This window comes from Trichomycterus rosablanca, chromosome 2 (assembly GCF_030014385.1).
Source record: "Trichomycterus rosablanca isolate fTriRos1 chromosome 2, fTriRos1.hap1, whole genome shotgun sequence".
NCBI lineage: Eukaryota > Metazoa > Chordata > Actinopteri > Siluriformes > Trichomycteridae > Trichomycterus > Trichomycterus rosablanca.
Window position 1 is genome coordinate 9,308,760 of NC_085989.1, and position 18,867 is coordinate 9,327,626.

General features: G+C 39.9%; 2 protein-coding genes across 3 annotated transcripts in view; both read right to left on the reverse strand.

Moving 5' to 3' along the window:
• The window catches only part of kmt2ba (lysine (K)-specific methyltransferase 2Ba), a 49,033-nt gene extending 43,351 nt beyond the window's left edge, over positions 1 to 5,682 (reverse strand). The window contains exon 1 of the mRNA XM_063010960.1: positions 5,358 to 5,682. Within this exon, the coding sequence (XP_062867030.1) occupies positions 5,358 to 5,654 (297 nt within the window). The 5' untranslated portion in view covers positions 5,655 to 5,682. The remainder of the gene's footprint in view (positions 1 to 5,357) is intronic.
• Positions 5,683 to 8,443: 2,761 nt separating this feature from the next.
• On the reverse strand, positions 8,444 to 17,533 carry ndufv1 (NADH:ubiquinone oxidoreductase core subunit V1). Of its 2 annotated transcripts, none has more exons than XM_063010961.1 (11): positions 17,444 to 17,533; positions 14,727 to 14,876; positions 14,521 to 14,603; positions 13,406 to 13,576; positions 12,769 to 12,952; positions 11,982 to 12,171; positions 11,425 to 11,637; positions 10,644 to 10,810; positions 10,027 to 10,108; positions 8,757 to 8,902; positions 8,444 to 8,680 (listed from the first exon to the last, which is right to left on the reverse strand). In XM_063010961.1, the coding sequence occupies exons 2-11, from the start codon at positions 14,868 to 14,870 to the stop codon at positions 8,603 to 8,605; spliced, it is 1,458 nt and encodes a 485-aa protein (XP_062867031.1). In that variant the 5' UTR covers positions 14,871 to 14,876; positions 17,444 to 17,533; the 3' UTR covers positions 8,444 to 8,602. The 2 variants fall into 2 exon arrangements, with proteins under 2 accessions (XP_062867031.1, XP_062867032.1); XM_063010962.1 differs by having other exon boundaries at positions 17,501 to 17,522.
• Positions 17,534 to 18,867: the final 1,334 nt, after the last annotated feature.

The window sequence follows — 18,867 nt, forward strand, 5'->3', positions numbered from 1 at the left end:
AGGGTTCAGGCCAGTATCTGTGGCGCATTACAATTGTTAAAAATGACCAAAAAAAGCCACTCAGGTGGCGCAGCGGTAAAAACACACGCTGGAACCAGAACTGGATCTCGAATACATCGTATCGAATCTCAGCTCTGCCTGCTGGCTGAGGCTGAGCAGCCAGATGAACAACGATTGGCCTGTTGTTCAGATATGGGCGGGACTAAGCCCGATGGGGTCTCTCTCCCATGACTGGTGCAATTACGACCTCTGCTGGCCGATTGATGGCGCCGGCACAGAGATGAGAAAAAAAGAGTGCTCTCAGGGTGTGTCTCTCTGTATACAACGCTGAGCTGCACTGCACTCGTCAAAGTGTAGGTGATAAGATGCATACGGTATGCTGCCCACGTGTCAGAGGGGGCGTGGGTTAGCTTCGTTCTCCTCAATTAGGGCAGGGATTCGCATTGGTGGAGAGGAAGCATGATGCAATCGGGCAATTGGACGTGCTAAAAAGGGAGAAAGAGGGGAGAAAATGCATAAAGAAAATATATACAAAAAATATGACCAAAAAAATGGCAAAAACAATAACAATTTAAAAACTGGATTAGGTGTTGTCTGCATTTGTTAATACACTCACTAAATAAACATAATGCTTTATGGATTATTACCAAATTAACGAATAACCAACAAATAGGCATTGTTCTATTAATGCTTTCGGTTAAAAGTGCCATTGCAATTCATTTCCCACTTCTGACAGTTGATTAAAACTGAAAGTGGAGCACTTTCACATGAAAGTGGTACTGAGAGTGCAGAATCGTTGCCGAATTATGACTAGTTAAAGTTAAAGTCCTAGGTTTACATACACTTAAGTCATTAAAACTCATTTATGTGAACAAACTATACTGTAGTTTACTATCAGTTGTTTAGGATATATATATATTGGCACATCAAATGCAATTTGGCCAACAAATGCTTACAGACAGATTATTTCAGAATATTTCACTTCTAATTCACTCATCAAAATTGCAGTGGGTCAGAGGTTTACATCAACAAGTTAACTGTGCCATGAAGTAGCTTGAAAAATTCCAGGTAATGATACAGTGACTTTAGAAGCTACAGATAGGCGGACATCATTTCTTACATTTACTTTGACTTTTATTTAATTGCAGACAGGATGAACCTGAGATATTTCATGTTTTGTCTGGTCAGCTTCATTTCATTTGTTAATAAACATCCATTCTTGCATTTCAGGTCTGCAACACATTCCCAAAAAAGTTGGGACAGTAAAGCATTTACCCCATTTGTATTGTTGCTGTTCCTTTTCACCACACAAGACGTTTTGACACCGAGGAGACCAAGTGATTTAGTGTTTCAGCTTTTATTTTGTCCCGTTCTTCCTGCGAACACGTCTTAAGATGTGCAACAGTACGGGGTCGTTGTCGCATTTTTCTTTTCAAAATTCTCCACACATTCTCTATTGGGGACAGGTCAGGACTGCAGGCAGGCCAGTCCAGTACCCGTACCCTCTTCTTCAGCAGCCATGCCTTTGTAATGTGTGCAGCATGTGGTTTTGCATCGTCTTGTTAAAAAAATGCTGAACGTCCCTGGAAAAATGGCGTCTTGAAGGCAGCACATGTTGCTCTAAGATCTCAATGTACCTTGTAGATCTCAATGTACTAAACACTCAGCCTTTCCTAAATGATTCTTTTGTACCAAACCATGATTACAATCACCTGTTTGGAATCACATCATTATTTAGTTTTTTCACCTCATTACTAGCCCTAAGTTGCCCCCATCCCAACTTATTTTGGAATGTGGTGCAGGCCTGAAATGCAGGAATGGAGGTATATTAACAAATAAAATAAAGTTGAGCAGATAAAACATAAAATATCTTGGGTTCATCCTGTCTGCAATCAAAATAAAAGTCAATGTAAATGTAAGGAACACTGCATTTTTTTTTTTTTTGCATTTTCCATACTGTCCCAACTTTTTCTGATTTGGGGTTGTATGTTAATTGGAGGTACATATGAAGCCTACTTGCCTCTTTGCTTAACATAATGGGAAAAACAGAAAAAATCAACCAGAACCTCACAAAAAGAATGGCAGACCATTACAAGTCTGATACATCCATGGGGGCATTTTCCAAATGCCAAAATATGGTAACCAACTCTATTATTTTATTACCATGTTTAGTTAGTTCTGTTTAGTTAGATCATGACTTGTACCTGTATACTGAGACATGATGCAAAATATCCACATCATGTTTGTAAAATAACGTTACATTAGAGTCAAGACAGACACGGTAGTTACTCGTTTCACAAGATTCATCAGTTAACAAGTTTAATGTCAAACACAGTCATGGACAATTCAGTGTCTCCAATTCACCTCACTTGCATGTCTTTTGAACGTGGGAGGAAACCGGAGCTCCTGGAGGAAACCCACGCAGACACTCCACCCCACCTGGGGATCAAACCCAGGACCTTCTTGATGTGAGATGACAGTGCGACCCACTGAACCACCATGTAGCCATCCCAGTTGTGATGTTTATTAGCTCGGTTGTTGATTTGAATGTTATACAGGCATAAAACGTTCTCTCGGGGCTTTCTCAAAATGAGTTTGGACACCTAGCCGGCGCATGCGCACTGTCAGTGTAACGGTGCATCTTAAATCAGCAGTTTGAACTCTCACTAGATTAGATTAGATTCAACTTTATTGTCATTGTGCAGAGTAAACAAATACAGAGCCAACGAAATGCAGTAGCATCTAACCAGAAGCGCAAGATAGAGATTATATACATATAATACACAGTTAAAGTGCAGAAGTGACCAGATAAGTGAAATGAGGAGACATAAGAATATTAAGACTATTAAATAGATAATGATGATTGTACAGTGTATAGACTAATATGTATAAGTCTATACACTAACACAGCAATAACAGAGTCCATCCTCACATCATCCATCACCATTTGGTTTGGTTCCTCAACATCACATGAACGAGCCAAACTCCAGCGTATAATCAAGACAGCGGAGAGGATCATTGGATGCAGTCTGCCAACGCTTCAGGACATTTACAACAGCAGAGTGCTGAAGCGTGCCGGCAAAATTACAGCAGACCCCTCTCATCCTGGACATCACCTTTTTCAAACTCTTCCATCTGGCAGAAGACTCAGGACAATAACAACAAACACATCCAGACACTCTAAGAGCTTTTCTCCCCAGAGCTGTAACACTTTTTAACCACAGTTGTTCTCTTGGGCAAATGTTGGTAAATACTGGTTAACAGTCCGTGTGCTGTCGGGGCTGTTAAATATGTTCTACGTATGTTACATGTCATACATGTGTAATTATCTGTACTATTATGTGTATTGTTTGTACTACTATGTGGACTATTGTGTGTATTATTGTGTGTATCACCAAAGCAAATTCCTCGTATGTGTAACATACCTGGCAAAATAAAGTGATTCTGATTCTGTATTTACGGAGTAATAAAGGTGACTAAAGTGGCTACATAAATGGGTAATGAATGAGAATAAATAAAGTGAAGTATGTAAGTATAGCAATTATATACAGTATATACATTATTAGCACCTTGCCTACAGATTCAAATTTAATGTCAACCGGTGTATCATTAGCATGATAGTACTATCACATCATGCAGTTGTAGCCAAGCGATTAGGGTACTGGACTAGTAATCAAAAGGTTGCTGGTTCAAGCCCAACCACTGGGGTTGTTACTGTTGGGCCCTTGAGCAAGACCCTCAATTGCCATTGACAATATACTGTCACAGTACTGTAAATCGCTTTATACACTACCTGGCCAAAAAAAAAGCTCACCACCTGGATTTAACTAAGCAAATAGGTAAGAGCCTCCCATTGGATAATTACTGCATGGGTTTCAGCTGGCAACAAGTTATTTAACCCTAACTGATGCAGTGAGTAGCTTCTCATTTGTTAAACAACCATGTGGAAAGACACATCCTGTGGTCGTGGAAAAGACGTTCATCTGTTTCAGAAGGGTCAAATTATTGGCATGCATCAAGCAGAGAAAACATCTGAGGAGAAGCTGAAACTACTAAAATCGGGTTAAGAACTGTCCAGCGCATGATTAAAAAGTGGAAGGACAGTGGGGGGGAAACATCATCTTCCAGGAAGGAATGTGGTCGGAAAAAAATCTTGAATGATCGTGATCGGCGATCACTTAAACGTTTGGTGAAATCAAATGGTAGAAAAACTCCAGTAGAACTCAGGGAAATGTTTAATAGTGAAAGTAAGAGCATTTACACACGCACAATGTGAAGGGAACTCAAGGGATTGGGACTAAACAGCTGTGTAGCCTTAAGAAAACCACTTGTCAGTGAGGCTAACCGGCAAAAACGGCTTCAATTTGCTAGGGAGCATAAACATTGGACTCTGGAGCAATGGAAGAAGGTCATGTGGTCTGATGAGTCCAGATTTATCCTGTTCCAGAGTGATGGGTGCATCAGGGTAAGAAGAGAGGCGGCTGAAGTGATGCACCCATCATGCCTAGTGCCAACCGTACAAGCCTGTGGGGGCAGCGCTATGATCTGGGGTTGCTGCAGTTGGTCAGGTCTAGGTTCAGCAACGTTATGTGCCCAAAGAATGAGGTCAGCTGACTACCTGAATATACCGAACCACCAGGTTATTCCATCAATGGATTTTTTTCTTCCCTGATGGCACGGGCATATTCCAAGATGACAATGTCAGGATTCATCTGGCTCAAATTGTGAACGAGTGGTTCAGGGAGCATGAGACATCATTTTCACACATGGATTGGCCACCACAGAGTCCAGACCTGAACCCCATTGAGAATCTTTGGGATGTGCTGGAGAAGACTTTGCACAGTGGTCCAAATCTCCCATCATCAATACAAGATCTTGGGGAAAAATGAATGCAACTCTGGACAGAAATAAATGTTGTGACATTGCAGAAGCTTGTGGGAACGATGCCACAGCGCATGCGTGCCGTAATCAAAGCTAAAGGCGGTGTAAATGTCCAGCGTATTGAATCCAAGTTTCAGCACTGCCACTAGGTGTCCAGCTCAAACTTCTCACTAATTCAACAGCAAGCTAATGAACCCTGCTAAATACCAAGCCCAGACGATTACAAGAATGTAAATAAAACGGTTTAATGTCACCGGTTTGGTGTAGCTGAGGTAGCTGGTCGCTCTGGGTGGTGACCCGAGTGCAGGAGGGGACGGTAATCTTATCGCCCGCCAACAGAGAGCCGGAGCCCGGCAAAGCCACCCACGTCAGCTCATGCCAACACTCTGCACCGACCGTTAGCTACCAAGCTAACAGTGCACGAGCGGGCAAGTGCACGATGTTGCACAGATAATAGTGATGTTTCAGACACTAACCTCATCACTGGTGCAGAAACCCGCCTCTCTCCGGTGCGCGAGCTTCTGGCCGAGCTTCAGTAACTGCAGTAATGTCGGATCCTCTCTCAGTGTGACTTCAACATCACCGGGCCTCTCCTCTTCACAACCAACCCGCGCCGCCTCCAGCCCCAAACGCCCGACTTTCAACCGCTTCCCCGTCTTCAGCCGACTGCGAGGTGTCCATGGCCGCCCCGGAAAGCGACAGCGCGCTACAGCCCACGGACTCGCGCTCACAATGGCAGCCGAGGCTGGTAATCCGCCTCCAGCTGCCGCCATTATTATCTCACCTACCACCACAACAACAACGACGACGCTGCGCTGAGGGGAGGCACAAGATGGAAAGGCGCGCGATCGCGACCGACCAAGAGCATTCTGGGAAATGGAGTTTTTTTGCTTGATTACTTTAGGCATGGACGCGCGTTCTTGCCACCTAGAGGAGAAAAATGTTTTTTTTTTGTTTTTTTGAATTTCTTAACAAATTTGGTGTATTTTACTTGCCTTCAATTTTGGTTCAAATTTGGTAAGATAAAATAAAGCAATAAGCCACGAGAGGCCGTGCATTACTGTGATTTTAGCACGGGGATGACGTTTTTGAACTAAAACTTCTTTCCCCGTGCTAAAATCATAACAGTAATGCACGGTCTCGAGTGGCTTCTTGCTTTTATAAAACGGCGGTCAACATAAAATATAATAAATACAACAATGTTTAATTCATAAATGTATTTATTGTGTATAAACTTACAATAAAGCATTCTTCCGCGACGCAAAATAGTTCGATTAACAGTGTTGCTAGGCAACATGAGGGCGAAAATAACATTAATTTTTTCTTTTCAGTGGCGTATTAATATGGAATGATGTGAGGTGGTCCTAGGTGTGCGTTTATCGGGGATTTTACAACGGCTTCGAACGCGGCTCAGCCAATCAGATTTTAGGACCGGAACTATCCGTTTTATAAGTCAACATTTTAAAACAAACAACTCATTTTAATAGTCGAATATCTTGGCATATTCCACAGCTGCCTTTTTTCTCTGCTATGTGACATGCACAAGCTTCCATCATTCATGACTAGACCTTTTTACACATAAATTTAGTAAACATGTGAATTTTGTTTTAAGATTAAAAGCAAGTTGACTAAACTTAATAAAAATTGCACCACAGTGACATAATGTGTGCTTATTACTATTTAGTTGTGTAGGCATACTAGTACTAGTTTTGGAAATAAACTTACCATTTGATTCAGTTCTTTTTGAAGTGAGTGCATCCTTTCTCATGGGTACAAGTTTTTATTTTCTAACAGTAATTTTTTTTCCTTGTGGTGTTACAACATCTGAAATGTATGCGATTGAAAACTTTATATTAATTCATTTCTGTATATTTAAATTTTCAGCATTTCATTTAGCAGACGCCTTTATTCCAAGCGACTTACATTATGGTATACAGTCTGAGCAATTGAGGGTTAAGGGCCTTGCTCAAGGGCCCACCAGCAGCAACCAGCAACCTTCTGATTACTAGTCCAGTACCTTAACCACTAGGCTACAGCTTTGTATTTTGACATATCCTACCGCTGCCTTTTTCTCTGCTATCTGACATGAATGAGCTTCCATCATTCATGACTAGACCTTTTTATTCATAAATATAGTAAACATGTTAATTTTATTTTATGATTAAAAGCAAGTTGACTAAAACTGATAAAAATTGCACTACAGTGACAATGTGTGCTTATTACTATTTATCCACAAAGTTGAATCAGTTCATCTGGACACAAGTTTGTTGTAGAGATACGTTTCGTCACTCAATCCGAATGACTTCTTCAGACTGACTCCACTCACCAACACAGCCACAACCTTAGCAGTAGTTGGACAGCATGATTTACTATACATGGGTGATAATATACAGCAAAAAAGACACTTTAAACAGAGCACCAGTTTATCGCTAATTACTGTACAGGTTGTCATCTTATGTCTTTTAATACCTAAAATCACAGTTAGATTTAACAAATTTGTTCTACTTTTAATTTTATTGAGCCTCACCTGCTTAATACAGCTGTATGAAGGCAGGTGTAGTGTAAATGAAGGGGAAATTGAGACGGGTCAGATTTAAATTATATGTAAATAAAGGGTAAGGCCTATTCAATCATTTAAATTAACTTTTGAATCAGACATGGAGTACATCATGTCATGTCACTCTGGGTGATCAATTCTGCACTTGTTTTAAGGCAATTTGATTTTCATTTAAAATGCTCACAAATGGACTCTATTTACAAATAACCACATCCACATGACTATCACTATCCACCAATGAGTCAAAACATTAGGACCACCCTCATAATACACTCTCAAAGGCTGTCTTAAAGTGCATCCTGGTGCCATCTCTTCCACAGATGAACGATACACACGTGCCTGGCTGTCCACATGATTTTGGAAAAAACTGCAAGATCTTTTAATTCGGAACAGCTGGAATAAACCATGCAGAATGACATGGTCTATCCAACACTCACTCAATAAATAACACTTATCTAGGTGAAATTAGGAGTAGCCCATTTAACAAGCATGCTTTATATGTAAACACAGCCACTGAGACATGAGAAGCAGATGCAATCCTGAAGAACACAAGAAAAAGTGGGCCATAATAAAGATGTTGACTACCAGCAAATAACAGAGGACACTGCAGCACTGGTTTCGGATGATACAAAAAGAGGAAAGTCGACAATGGCACCTATAAAGAGACACTTTGGAAGATCAAGATGACAGTTGTTTAAAAAATGTAGTTGGTTAGGATGTCTTGCTCAGAGCTTCAGGTCTAGATCAAAGGTTTCAAAATTAGAAGGCCCCAGCAATTCTGAAATAGCCACTCAAGCATTTCCACTATATACACACATTCCTATTATGAAAGAGATATGTATTCATAAAGTTTAATTCATTACATAGAACATGTAAGTGCTTGTTTGAAGGATAATGCTTCCATTCCACACAAATTGATTTAGTATTTACTGAATCCTTTCACTTTACACTAAATAATACCGTCATTATAAAGCAGTTATGATACATTTTCCTGCATGACAGCACCAAGGTTCATAGAACTTTATTAGTCACTCTGACACAAGATGGAAAAGCCCACAACATGGATGTTGATCTAAACATGAAGTTTATATATCTGTGACAAAGAACACTCCTTTTCTTAAATAATTAAGTAAATGCTTATAGGAAAAAAGAGGAGCCCCTGTGTTAGGCTCTAGCTTGCTGTTTCTGCTGGAACTCTGAGATCCTGCTCTCCATGATGGGACGGAAGTGACGAATCAGTCCCTGCAAAAAACCAATTTTAGTTCAGTTTATTAAAGTAGTCGTTCGGCTAAATTTTTTAAAAAGTTGCTTTATATACCTGAACAGGCCATGCAGCACCGTCACCCAGAGCACAAATGGTGTGACCTTCAATCTGTTTGCTGAGCTCCCAGATCATGTCAATCTCTGCCTCCCGTGCATCTCCCTTCACAAAACGCCACATCATCTTATTCATCCAGTCCACTCCTGACAAAAAAACAATGAAAGGAAAAATTACATTGTATTAATAAATATGCAAACCTTTTTTATAGTTGTACCTTAAATCTTCAGTGCATTGCATTTTTTTAATAATTATGTAAGTAAGGGAAATCATGTACATTCTATATATAGTAGTCTTTATAACATCCTTGTCTTTTACCCCTACTGGTCATGTGGTCATACAGGTCTTGAATGCTTTGTAGAATGTTAGAGCATCTTCTCCCTTGTTGTTAAGGCTCTAAAATCTTTCTTGTTTGGGGCCAGATGGAATAAAAATTATGCAAACACAGACCACAGACTCTTGTAATAAAACAAATATAATAGATCTACTTGATTACTAGCAATTACACTTTCTTTTTATTGTGTTAATTGATTAATTAATTATCTATCTTTGACAGTGTTGTGTAAACCAATTTCACTCACCAGTTTATAATCCTAATGGGAAAATTATTATACTTCTTAAATTAAACGTACTCAAAATCTTTGGAACTCAGTGAAAAAAATAAGACAATCTGGCGGTGTCCATTGTATTGCAGTAGATGCTGGTGTTATTCATTCGCATATTTCATTAGACACAGTTTTTACACTGGTGTCCTTCCTGACACAACCTTCCTATTTATCCAGGCTTGGGACCAGCACTAAGGGTGCACTGATATGTGATATTTTTCCCCTTCAATGGCTAGGTACACGTAACACCATGTGACTTCTGTATTTGTGAGCCCAGCCCGGGATTAGAACCCTCGATTTTCAGGCACTGCTGTTACCAGAAGTGTGTCTCTTACCATTATGCCACATAAGCTCAAACTGAATCTCTTGAACCATTAAATCATTTATATTGAGTTTTGGACATGATTCATGTTCATGTCAGACACCCACCGTCTAGCCTCTTTGGAACTCTGTTAAGTGCCTCATATTATATACAAATTTTAACATTTTAATAAAAATCTTTTATAGTTCATAGCTGCTGACAGTTGGTATTTAACCTTACTAAAACAGCTGTGCAGCTGTTTGTAATTTAGTCACTTAAACATTCATTTTCTTCAAGTGATGTTTCTGTTTTTGTGTCCATGGCTTGTATATACTGTATAACAAAGTGATGCATAATTGCTTACCTTCTCTACAGGGAGTGCACTGCCCACAGCTCTCGTGTTTATAGAATTCGATTAAACGTGCGATGGCTCTAATAACATCAGTCTGTTAAAAAAAACAAGAAATAAAAAAAGAAATAATTCAATTCCAATACATGAATACATTTCTGTACTCGTTCTAATTCTGTAGCTAGTTTCACCATTCACAAAAGCACAAAAAATTGTATTGGTGTTGATTTTCAAGCTGCTAACATAAGACAGGTGACATGCTGGTACTTCTGACTAAAAACCCTGGTAATTAGTGGTAAAGCAAATTTATTTCTTCATTTGTACCAATAGCGTTATTCTGGTCAGGGATCCACCAGCCAAACTCACTGCAGGGCAACACACACTAGCACAATAACTCACACATCTAAGGGCAATTTAGAGTAGCCAGTCCACCTTTGGCAAGTTTTGATGTTGGGAGGAATCTCGTGTACGCAAAGGACATCGGGGACATGACAGTCCTACAAACACCATTCAAAAAATCAAGAAAAGTATTCATAATTATTTATAAATATTAAGAATCAATGGCATTGGTAACGTAATTTTTTACTACCCAAAAACCAAAACAGTAAAGCCAAGTCCAAACAGAGACTTACTGATTTGTCCATGACGATAAGTGCTGCAGTGCCCAGTCCAGTCTGAGCCTGAAGGAGGCCGTCGAAGTCCATCATAACGTCTTCACACACGTGCTTAGGGACGAGTGGTGTGGATGATCCACCAGGAATCACACACAGCAGGTTATCCCAGCCTCCACGTACACCACCTGTAACGGCCATGACATTACATAGTCAGTTCCACAGAATCGAGTCCAGCCAATCATGACCATGCCTGGAGCTTGGGAAAGGTGGGAAGGTTTTTTTTTTTATTATTATTTTATTTATGCATTTTCTCCCCTTTTTCTCCCTTTTAGCGAGTCCAATTGCCCGATTGCGTCATGCTTCCTCTCCACCAATGCTGATTCTCTGCTCTGATTGAGGAGAGCAAAGCTAACCCACGCCCCCTCCGACACGTGGGCAGCAGCCGTATGCATCTTGTCACCTACACTTTGATGAGTGCAGTGCAGCTCAGCACTGTGTACGTAGAGACACACCCTGACAGCACTCTTTTCTTATTTCTGTGCAGGTGCCATCAATCAGCCAGCAGAGGTTATAATTGCATTAGTTGTGAGTGAGACCCTATCTGGCTTAATCCCACCTCTATCTGGACAACAGGCCAATCGTTGTTCATGTGGCCGCTTAGCCCAGCCGGCAGGGGAAGGGTTTTTTAATACGTCTATGAAAAGATGTTATCTGAGAACTACTTGTATGTGGTTCCGTTTTTAGGAGAATAGCAGCTGCAGCTTAATTTACTAAAAGCACGACCAGCAGAAGATCATACCTGCATGCCTCTCGATAAGCTCCTTCATGGGAACGGACATCTCCTCCTCCACGGTGCAGGGGGTATTCACGTGACCCGAGATGTTAAAGAGCTTAGTGCCAGAGTTCCTCTCTCTACCAAAACTGGCAAACCACGAACCGCCTCGACGGCAGATGGTCGGCGCTACAGATACCGTCTCCACATTCGCGACCGTTGTTGGGCAACCGAACACCCCTGCAGACAAAAGAAACCAAATGTAAAGATTTCCCTTTATAAGCAAAATGTCATACTCACAATAGTTTTCAAAAAAGAACATGACCAAAAGTGTATTAAATAATGAGCCAAAACATTAGGACCACACAGCAAATAAGCATGGCAATGCCTGTTTGGTAACAATTGTGCATGTGATGGTAGTTACTCATAAATTAAACATGTTAAATGCAGCAAATATGATCAATCATAAAGACTAGCACTAAATTGCTCTGGGCAGATGACTGGGTTGAAGTCCTTTTGCCTTTTGTAGACAAAGATTCAATCAAAATAGAAACCAGGAAAATAAAGAAGAAGAAAAGTCTTACCCACGTCAGCGGGGAAGGGAGGCTTCAGGCGAGGTTTGCCCTGTTTGCCCTCAATGGACTCGATCAGAGCTGTCTCCTCTCCGCAGATGTAAGCCCCAGCTCCACGCATCACATACACATCAAAGTCGTAGCCTGAGCCGCAGGCGTTTTTGCCAATCAGCCCTGCTCCGTACGCCTCGTTAATGGCAACCTGCCAGAAAAAATTTGATGTGTTTATTAACTAGAGCAAGATGCTTAGTCTCTACGTTCTGCTATGTTGAAAACCATGCACCAACCATGTTTTCTTGTTAAGGCATGCTTAAGTGACGCTGCAGTCTATTGCACTTGCCCACCCTTGCTAAAACTACTGCTCGAATGTCAGTGTTGCAACCAGACCAAACTGGCCTCGGCCAAGGGAGGAGGGGGTGTCAACTTGTTAGCGCTGGAATTCTGACTACTACAGTCCAGTCAGCGTGCTTGGTCTGGTCATCATTCCCTTAATACTGGCAAGCTGTCCAGGTACTGATACAATTTTGTATCCCCAATTCACCTCACTTGCATGTCTTTGGACTGTGGGAGGAAACCGAAGCTCCTGGAAGAAAACTCACGCAGACACGGGGAGAACATGCAAACTCCACACAGAAAGGACCCGGACCGCTCCACCTGGGAATTGAACCTAGGACCGTCTTGCTGTGAGGTGACAGTGCTACCTACCAAGCCACTGTGCCCCACACTTTTTTACCAGCTGCACACAGTGGCATACCTGTTACTCTGCCGTCCGTAAACTATGATCGGTCATTTATCTCACCTGCAGATTGGAAGACTCGTTGTAGAACTCTCCCCGGATGTAGATATAGGCAGCACGTGCTCCCATGGCCCTACCGGCAACCAGACACCCCTCGACCAACTTGTGCGGGTCATGACGCATGATCTCTCTGTCTTTACATGTGCCAGGTTCTCCCTCATCAGCATTCACCACAAGGTACTTGGGCCTAAAAAAGTAAAGAATCAGTGTGGTTTAACCAAGACTAGTTAAGTATCATTTAAGTGCATATTCATAACACTGACCAAATGACTGACTAAACTAAAATCCAAAGCATTTATCAGATCAGTTGGAAGGCCTTATACAGCGATGCAAATGTTGAATCATTTATTCTATATATGCATTTTTTCCTTTTCTTCCAACCTAGTTATGTCCAATTACCCTGGTTATATGTCTCCTCAATCTCTACCTAACACATGCCCTAGCACATGCAGTTGCCGCTGACAAACCAAAAGAGGCCTTAATTACACCAGTGATGAGGAATCCCTCCGAATCCTTCCTACGCACCTTATATCATTATTAATACTGGCTTAATAATGTCTGCATTTAAGTGCTAGTACATAATGCACACTATTTGTATTTAACATTTAACACATATGGACTAAATCTCAGTGTAACAAACCTGCCATCACTGGGCTTGTTCATAAAACCCCATTTCATTCCTGTAGGAAAACCGGCACCTCCTCTGCCACGCAAACCAGACACTTTGATCTCATTGAGAATCCAGTCCACTCCCTTATCGAGGATCTCCTTTGTCTTGTACCAGTCACCACGGTTTTGTGCACCTTTAAGCCTGTAATGAAAACAAAACTTAATAAAAATACTTTTTTTTAATTACTACATAAAATGAAAAGAAGAACTTTTAAAAATACATTTAAAAATATATTTTTAAAAAAACATTTAAAAATACAAATGGCACAACGTATCCAGACACTTGATTGAAACACTTGTTTATACACTGATGAGCCAAAACATTAGGACCACCCACCTAACATGCTGTAAGAACAGCTCTGAGCCACTGAAAGAACTTCAGATGTCTTGTGTGTGTCTGGTACCAATAAGTCTTTTAACCTCAGAATTTTGTGAAAAGTGGACCTTTCACAGTGGACAGGACTTGGGCAGCATGGGCAGTTTGACTGACCTACGGCTCTGTAGCCCCAGACACATTAGACACATTCACCTCATCACAGATATTAAAACGGCCAGTCTATTCATCCAGAGTAGCCATGACATCATAACTGTCATGGAATTGGCATTGCCGTGTGGTTCTAACGTTTTGGCTGAAAAGTGTATGAGTAATACACTTAGTTAAAGGAAGTTAAAGCAGAGAAAATAATAAAATATAAATTTTTCTTACATTGCAACTAGATATATTATTTAGACCACTGGTTGAAAGGGTTTTACACAATAACCTTGGCAACAGAGTAAACGTCTCTGTTGCATGTATTTCACCATACTCACTGTGGTATGAAACATGAATTAAGTGATGTACTAAGATAAATTAGACGATAATTTGATCTAATATGCCCCAAGAAACCTTAATATAGATTTAAGTACTGTTTTCCAACAATCAGACTTTTGTAACATAGAAACAAGGCAAAGTTAACGTACTGTATTTACATGTTTAGATACTGAAGTAGTATTAAATCCACAAAACATATGTAAATAGCATAAATAAATAAAATGCCCATTTAAAGTAAAGGTGAACCTTTTAAAAGTTTTTATTTGAGAAGTTACCTCCAGTCATGTCGCCCATACAAGTTGGTAAAAATTCTGTCCTGGTCAGCCAACGGTCCAAACTTTGTCTTCTTGGGTTTGTCCTGAGGGGCACAACACACTTATGATTGTATTCTCTAAATTTGCTGTTGATGCCTTAAAATACATGCATTAAAATGTGAACTAAGAGCTCTGATGAGAATTAAAAATTGATAGAACAACAATACCTGCTGGACAGTGCTGTTATAGCGCACCAGTGCTACTTGGTTTCCATTGCTGACTGAAGTGGAGACCGCAGGAGCCACAAAAGCCAGGGAAGAACGTGACACCCCAGAGCTAAGTGTGCGACACACGCCGACACACGCCAACATTCTTAGCTGTTAGAAACAATTTATTTATTATATTACAAACCTGAAGTCAATTTCAATTCTAACCTTGTGCACTGTGCACTTCTATCCAGTGAAGTATCACAGCCACAGTCAGGCGGCAATCTGGCAACCTTCCAAACTATCAACAGACCTATTAGAAGCCCCTTACATAAAACCTATTTAAATTAGGGCTGTCGAAGTTAACGCGATAATAACGCATTAACGCAATCTCAATTTAACGCGATTATAAAAATTTGTGCCGTTAACGCAAATTCTAGTTCATGTTGAGACTTGACTGGTAGAACAAACGTTTTAATGTCGGACTTGCCACCGTTTTTCATTTGCGGTTTGTTAACATAATGTTACCGAGCGTGGTAGTGTCGTAGTAATGCACTTGCATAATAAAGAAGCTGCCAGTCCTCCATTCACGTAACGCTAGGACGGACATTTAAAAATCCTCCTTTTGGAGTGAACTGGTTTCATTTTTGATCAATATTATTTACCATTGGCTCAGGTACATGTCGAAACAAATGCTTTGTATATCATTGGTTTAACAGCCTCATTTGACTCCTTATAGAGCTACCACTGGCCAATCGGAGAAGGTCCGCCCTCTAAATGCTAGTCTGTGATTGGGTGGTTGAATTTCGCCCGCCCTCTCTGTTTTGTAAACACCGCTATCTGAGTCAATCACTCAGCTCTCATGATCAGGAACGCGGTGAAAATGCCAAAAAGTTAACTTTAGAGGCAGCGATGAACGGACCTAAATATGAAAAGACACAACATTTAGTGAGTAAAACAGTCATTTGTTATATAATTCTTGCTTAAATTGGTCAAAAACTCTGTTATATGGGTTCTGGATTCATTCTGTGTGTTGCAGTAGCATGTCCCCCTGTTCCTAATAAGATGTCCGGCTTTTTGGGGTGTAATGTCCTCCTTTTTGTTACTATGAATCTGGCCACCCTAGTCTAAACACACTCAGTTCGTGTAGAAACGTCCATGAAACCATTGGATAGTATTACTGCCTAGTATGTGAGTGAATAAAACTCCCTTACAGTTTTCTCTTGTCCCAGCAGTTTTTAACATTAGTACATTTAGCATAAAATGTGTTCACCATTGTAATTGTAACATTTCACTTAAAAATCCTTGTTTTCTATAACATTTACACAGATTTTTTTTTAATGCGATTAATCGCGATTAACTATATGAAATTCTGAGATTAATCGCGATAAAAAATTTTAATCGTTTGACAGCCCTAATTTAAATATACGATTACTTTACCCATACAAACAGGCTTAATGACATCTGCACATGCAGGACTCACAATTTACAGGATGGAACCCTATCACTCATGAATAGTCAAGCACATGCAACTCGTACATAATAACCTTTATTGTGTACCAATTGCACATATTAGATCATTTATCTTACACATGACTAAAACTAAGGTAAAGTAACTGAGGTAAAATAACTAAGCTAAGGTGAAAATGACCAGGCAGGATGGATGGATGGACGGACAGACAGTTAAGTAGATAGATAGATAGATAGATAGATAGATAGATAGATAGATAGATAGACAGGTAGACAGGTAGACAGACAGTTAAGTAGTTAGATAGATAGATAGATAGATAGATAGATAGATAGATAGATAGATAGACAGACAGTTAAGTAGATAGATAGATAGATAGATAGATAGATAGATAGATAGATAGAACTTTTGTCATTGCTCAGTACAGTTACAAGGTAACGAAATGCAGTTAGCATCTACCAAGTGCAAATAAAAACACAGATCAGTAAACTTACATATCTATATAATTATTACTATAGCTATGTACAAATATGGTACAGTATTAGGTCTATATACGTAGTAATATATGAATAATAATAATATTATTACGTACAATAAGTAACTATACATAGAGTCTTATGTATATAATTATGCATATACTGTATGTGAGAGGTAGTAAACATTCTATTTAGAATAAGCTAATAATATAAACAATAAGAAGTATAAAAATAATTAGTATGCATAGTAACATGTCTGTATATAACATGTTTATACGCAGACATGTCTAGTAAACTTAAAAGGCTGCTGTAAATCAACTTAGCTAGCTAAAGTTAGCAACTTCAATACACATCTCGCTAGCTTAGCTATTAGTTAGCATGTCAAAAAATACGTGAGTACATTTACCGAAAACTATTAATGTTACTCCACTGAGGTTTTATTACATTTTAAAACAATTTTAAACACTCGTTTCGTCTTTAAAAAAAACAGTTATTTAACGAGCAAATAAGGGATGAATTCCAAATAGATTCGCAATCCCTATAAAGTGTATAATTATAACACCTTCTACATCCTGTCTAGTGCACTTGATGTTTACAAATGAATCAATTTGGGATGTAACCCGTCAGAGAACACGGACACTTCTCCGGGTGACCTCCACATTTACTAAACTGACAGCGACGTCCTTCACGAGATTATACTACTTCATTTAACTGAATGCATTTCAGGACATTTATGCAAGCTGGTATAGGGTTTAATATTAATAATGCATAAATAAAAACCCCGCTTATCTTACCCTGGTATAGTGTCCCTGGATCTATGCTTACTGAAAATACCAGGCGGAAAACAGTACCTGAACCGGATACACGTGATGCCCGCTCTTCTTCTACTGGGGACATACACGTTCTATTTCGGCTTACATGTAGTAAGTGCCCTCGCTGGACAGGGCGGCAATCCATAGCAATTCTAGACACAAATGCACAATATACAGCATGACCACCTTCCTAATATTGTGTTGGTCCCCCTTTTGCTGCCAAAACAGCCCTGACCCGTCGAGGCATGGACTCCACTAGACCCCTGAAGGTGTTGGATTGAGATGATCTGACCACACGGGTCAGCCTTCGCTCCCCAAGTGCATCAATGAGAACTGGCCGTCCATGACCCTGTCGCCGGTTTACCACTGTTCCTTCCTTGGACCACTTTTGATAGATACTGACCACTGCAGACCGAGAACACCTCACAAGAGCTGCAGTTTTGGAGATGCTCTGACCCAGTCGTCTAGCCATCACAATTTGGCCCTCATCAAACTCACTCAAATCCTCACGCTTGTTCATTTTTCCTGCTTCTAACACATCAACTTTGAAAATAAAATGTTCACTTGCTGCCTAATATATCCCACCCACTAATCAGTGTTATTCACTTTACCTTTAGAATTTGATGCCTGCAACACACTTCAAAAGAAGTTGGGACAGAAGCAGGTTTAGCACTGTTTCATTAGCTTTCCTATTAATTACACTTTTTATTCGTTTGGGAACTGAGGATACTAATTGTTGCAGTTTGCAATTGGAAATTTTGTCCATTCTCGCACGATCTGAGACTTAAGCTGCTCAACAGTCCGTGGTCACCTTTGTCTGATTCTCCTCTTCATGATGCTCCATACATTTTTAATAGGAGACAGATCTTTGACTTTAGTTCAAACCCTGGGACGACACCGTCAGCAGTCCAAGTTTGTCCAACGCTGATTTGGGTAAACACACCAACCTCTTAACACACAACTGGGACGAATTTAGGAGCACAATAATAAAAATATAACAAATGAGAAATAAAGTTGCTGGTGTATTCTATTCATGACAGAATGGCAAGACTATTGCTTGACCAAAAGATGTCACAAATTACATATGAATGTCTAGAACTGTTTGGTGGTAAAGCAGAGGAATCCGGATTTTGCAATGTTGCTGAAGTCTACAGCAAACTGCACCTCTTGATTGATTTCTTTTTTTTTTGTTGTATACAGGATTGCTTCTTCGTTCCAAGGCAAAATGTTACAAAACTAATTTAATTATTGAATATTATAATTGAAGTATTTTAATGTAATCTCTAGGTGAAGCTTGTACTAAATAATGATTTAAAAAAAAACTTCATGAAGTGTCTTATCAAAATGTACTTTATTTAAAAAAATTCCTAAACTCTAATGCAAATTTACAACACTAAGTACTTTTT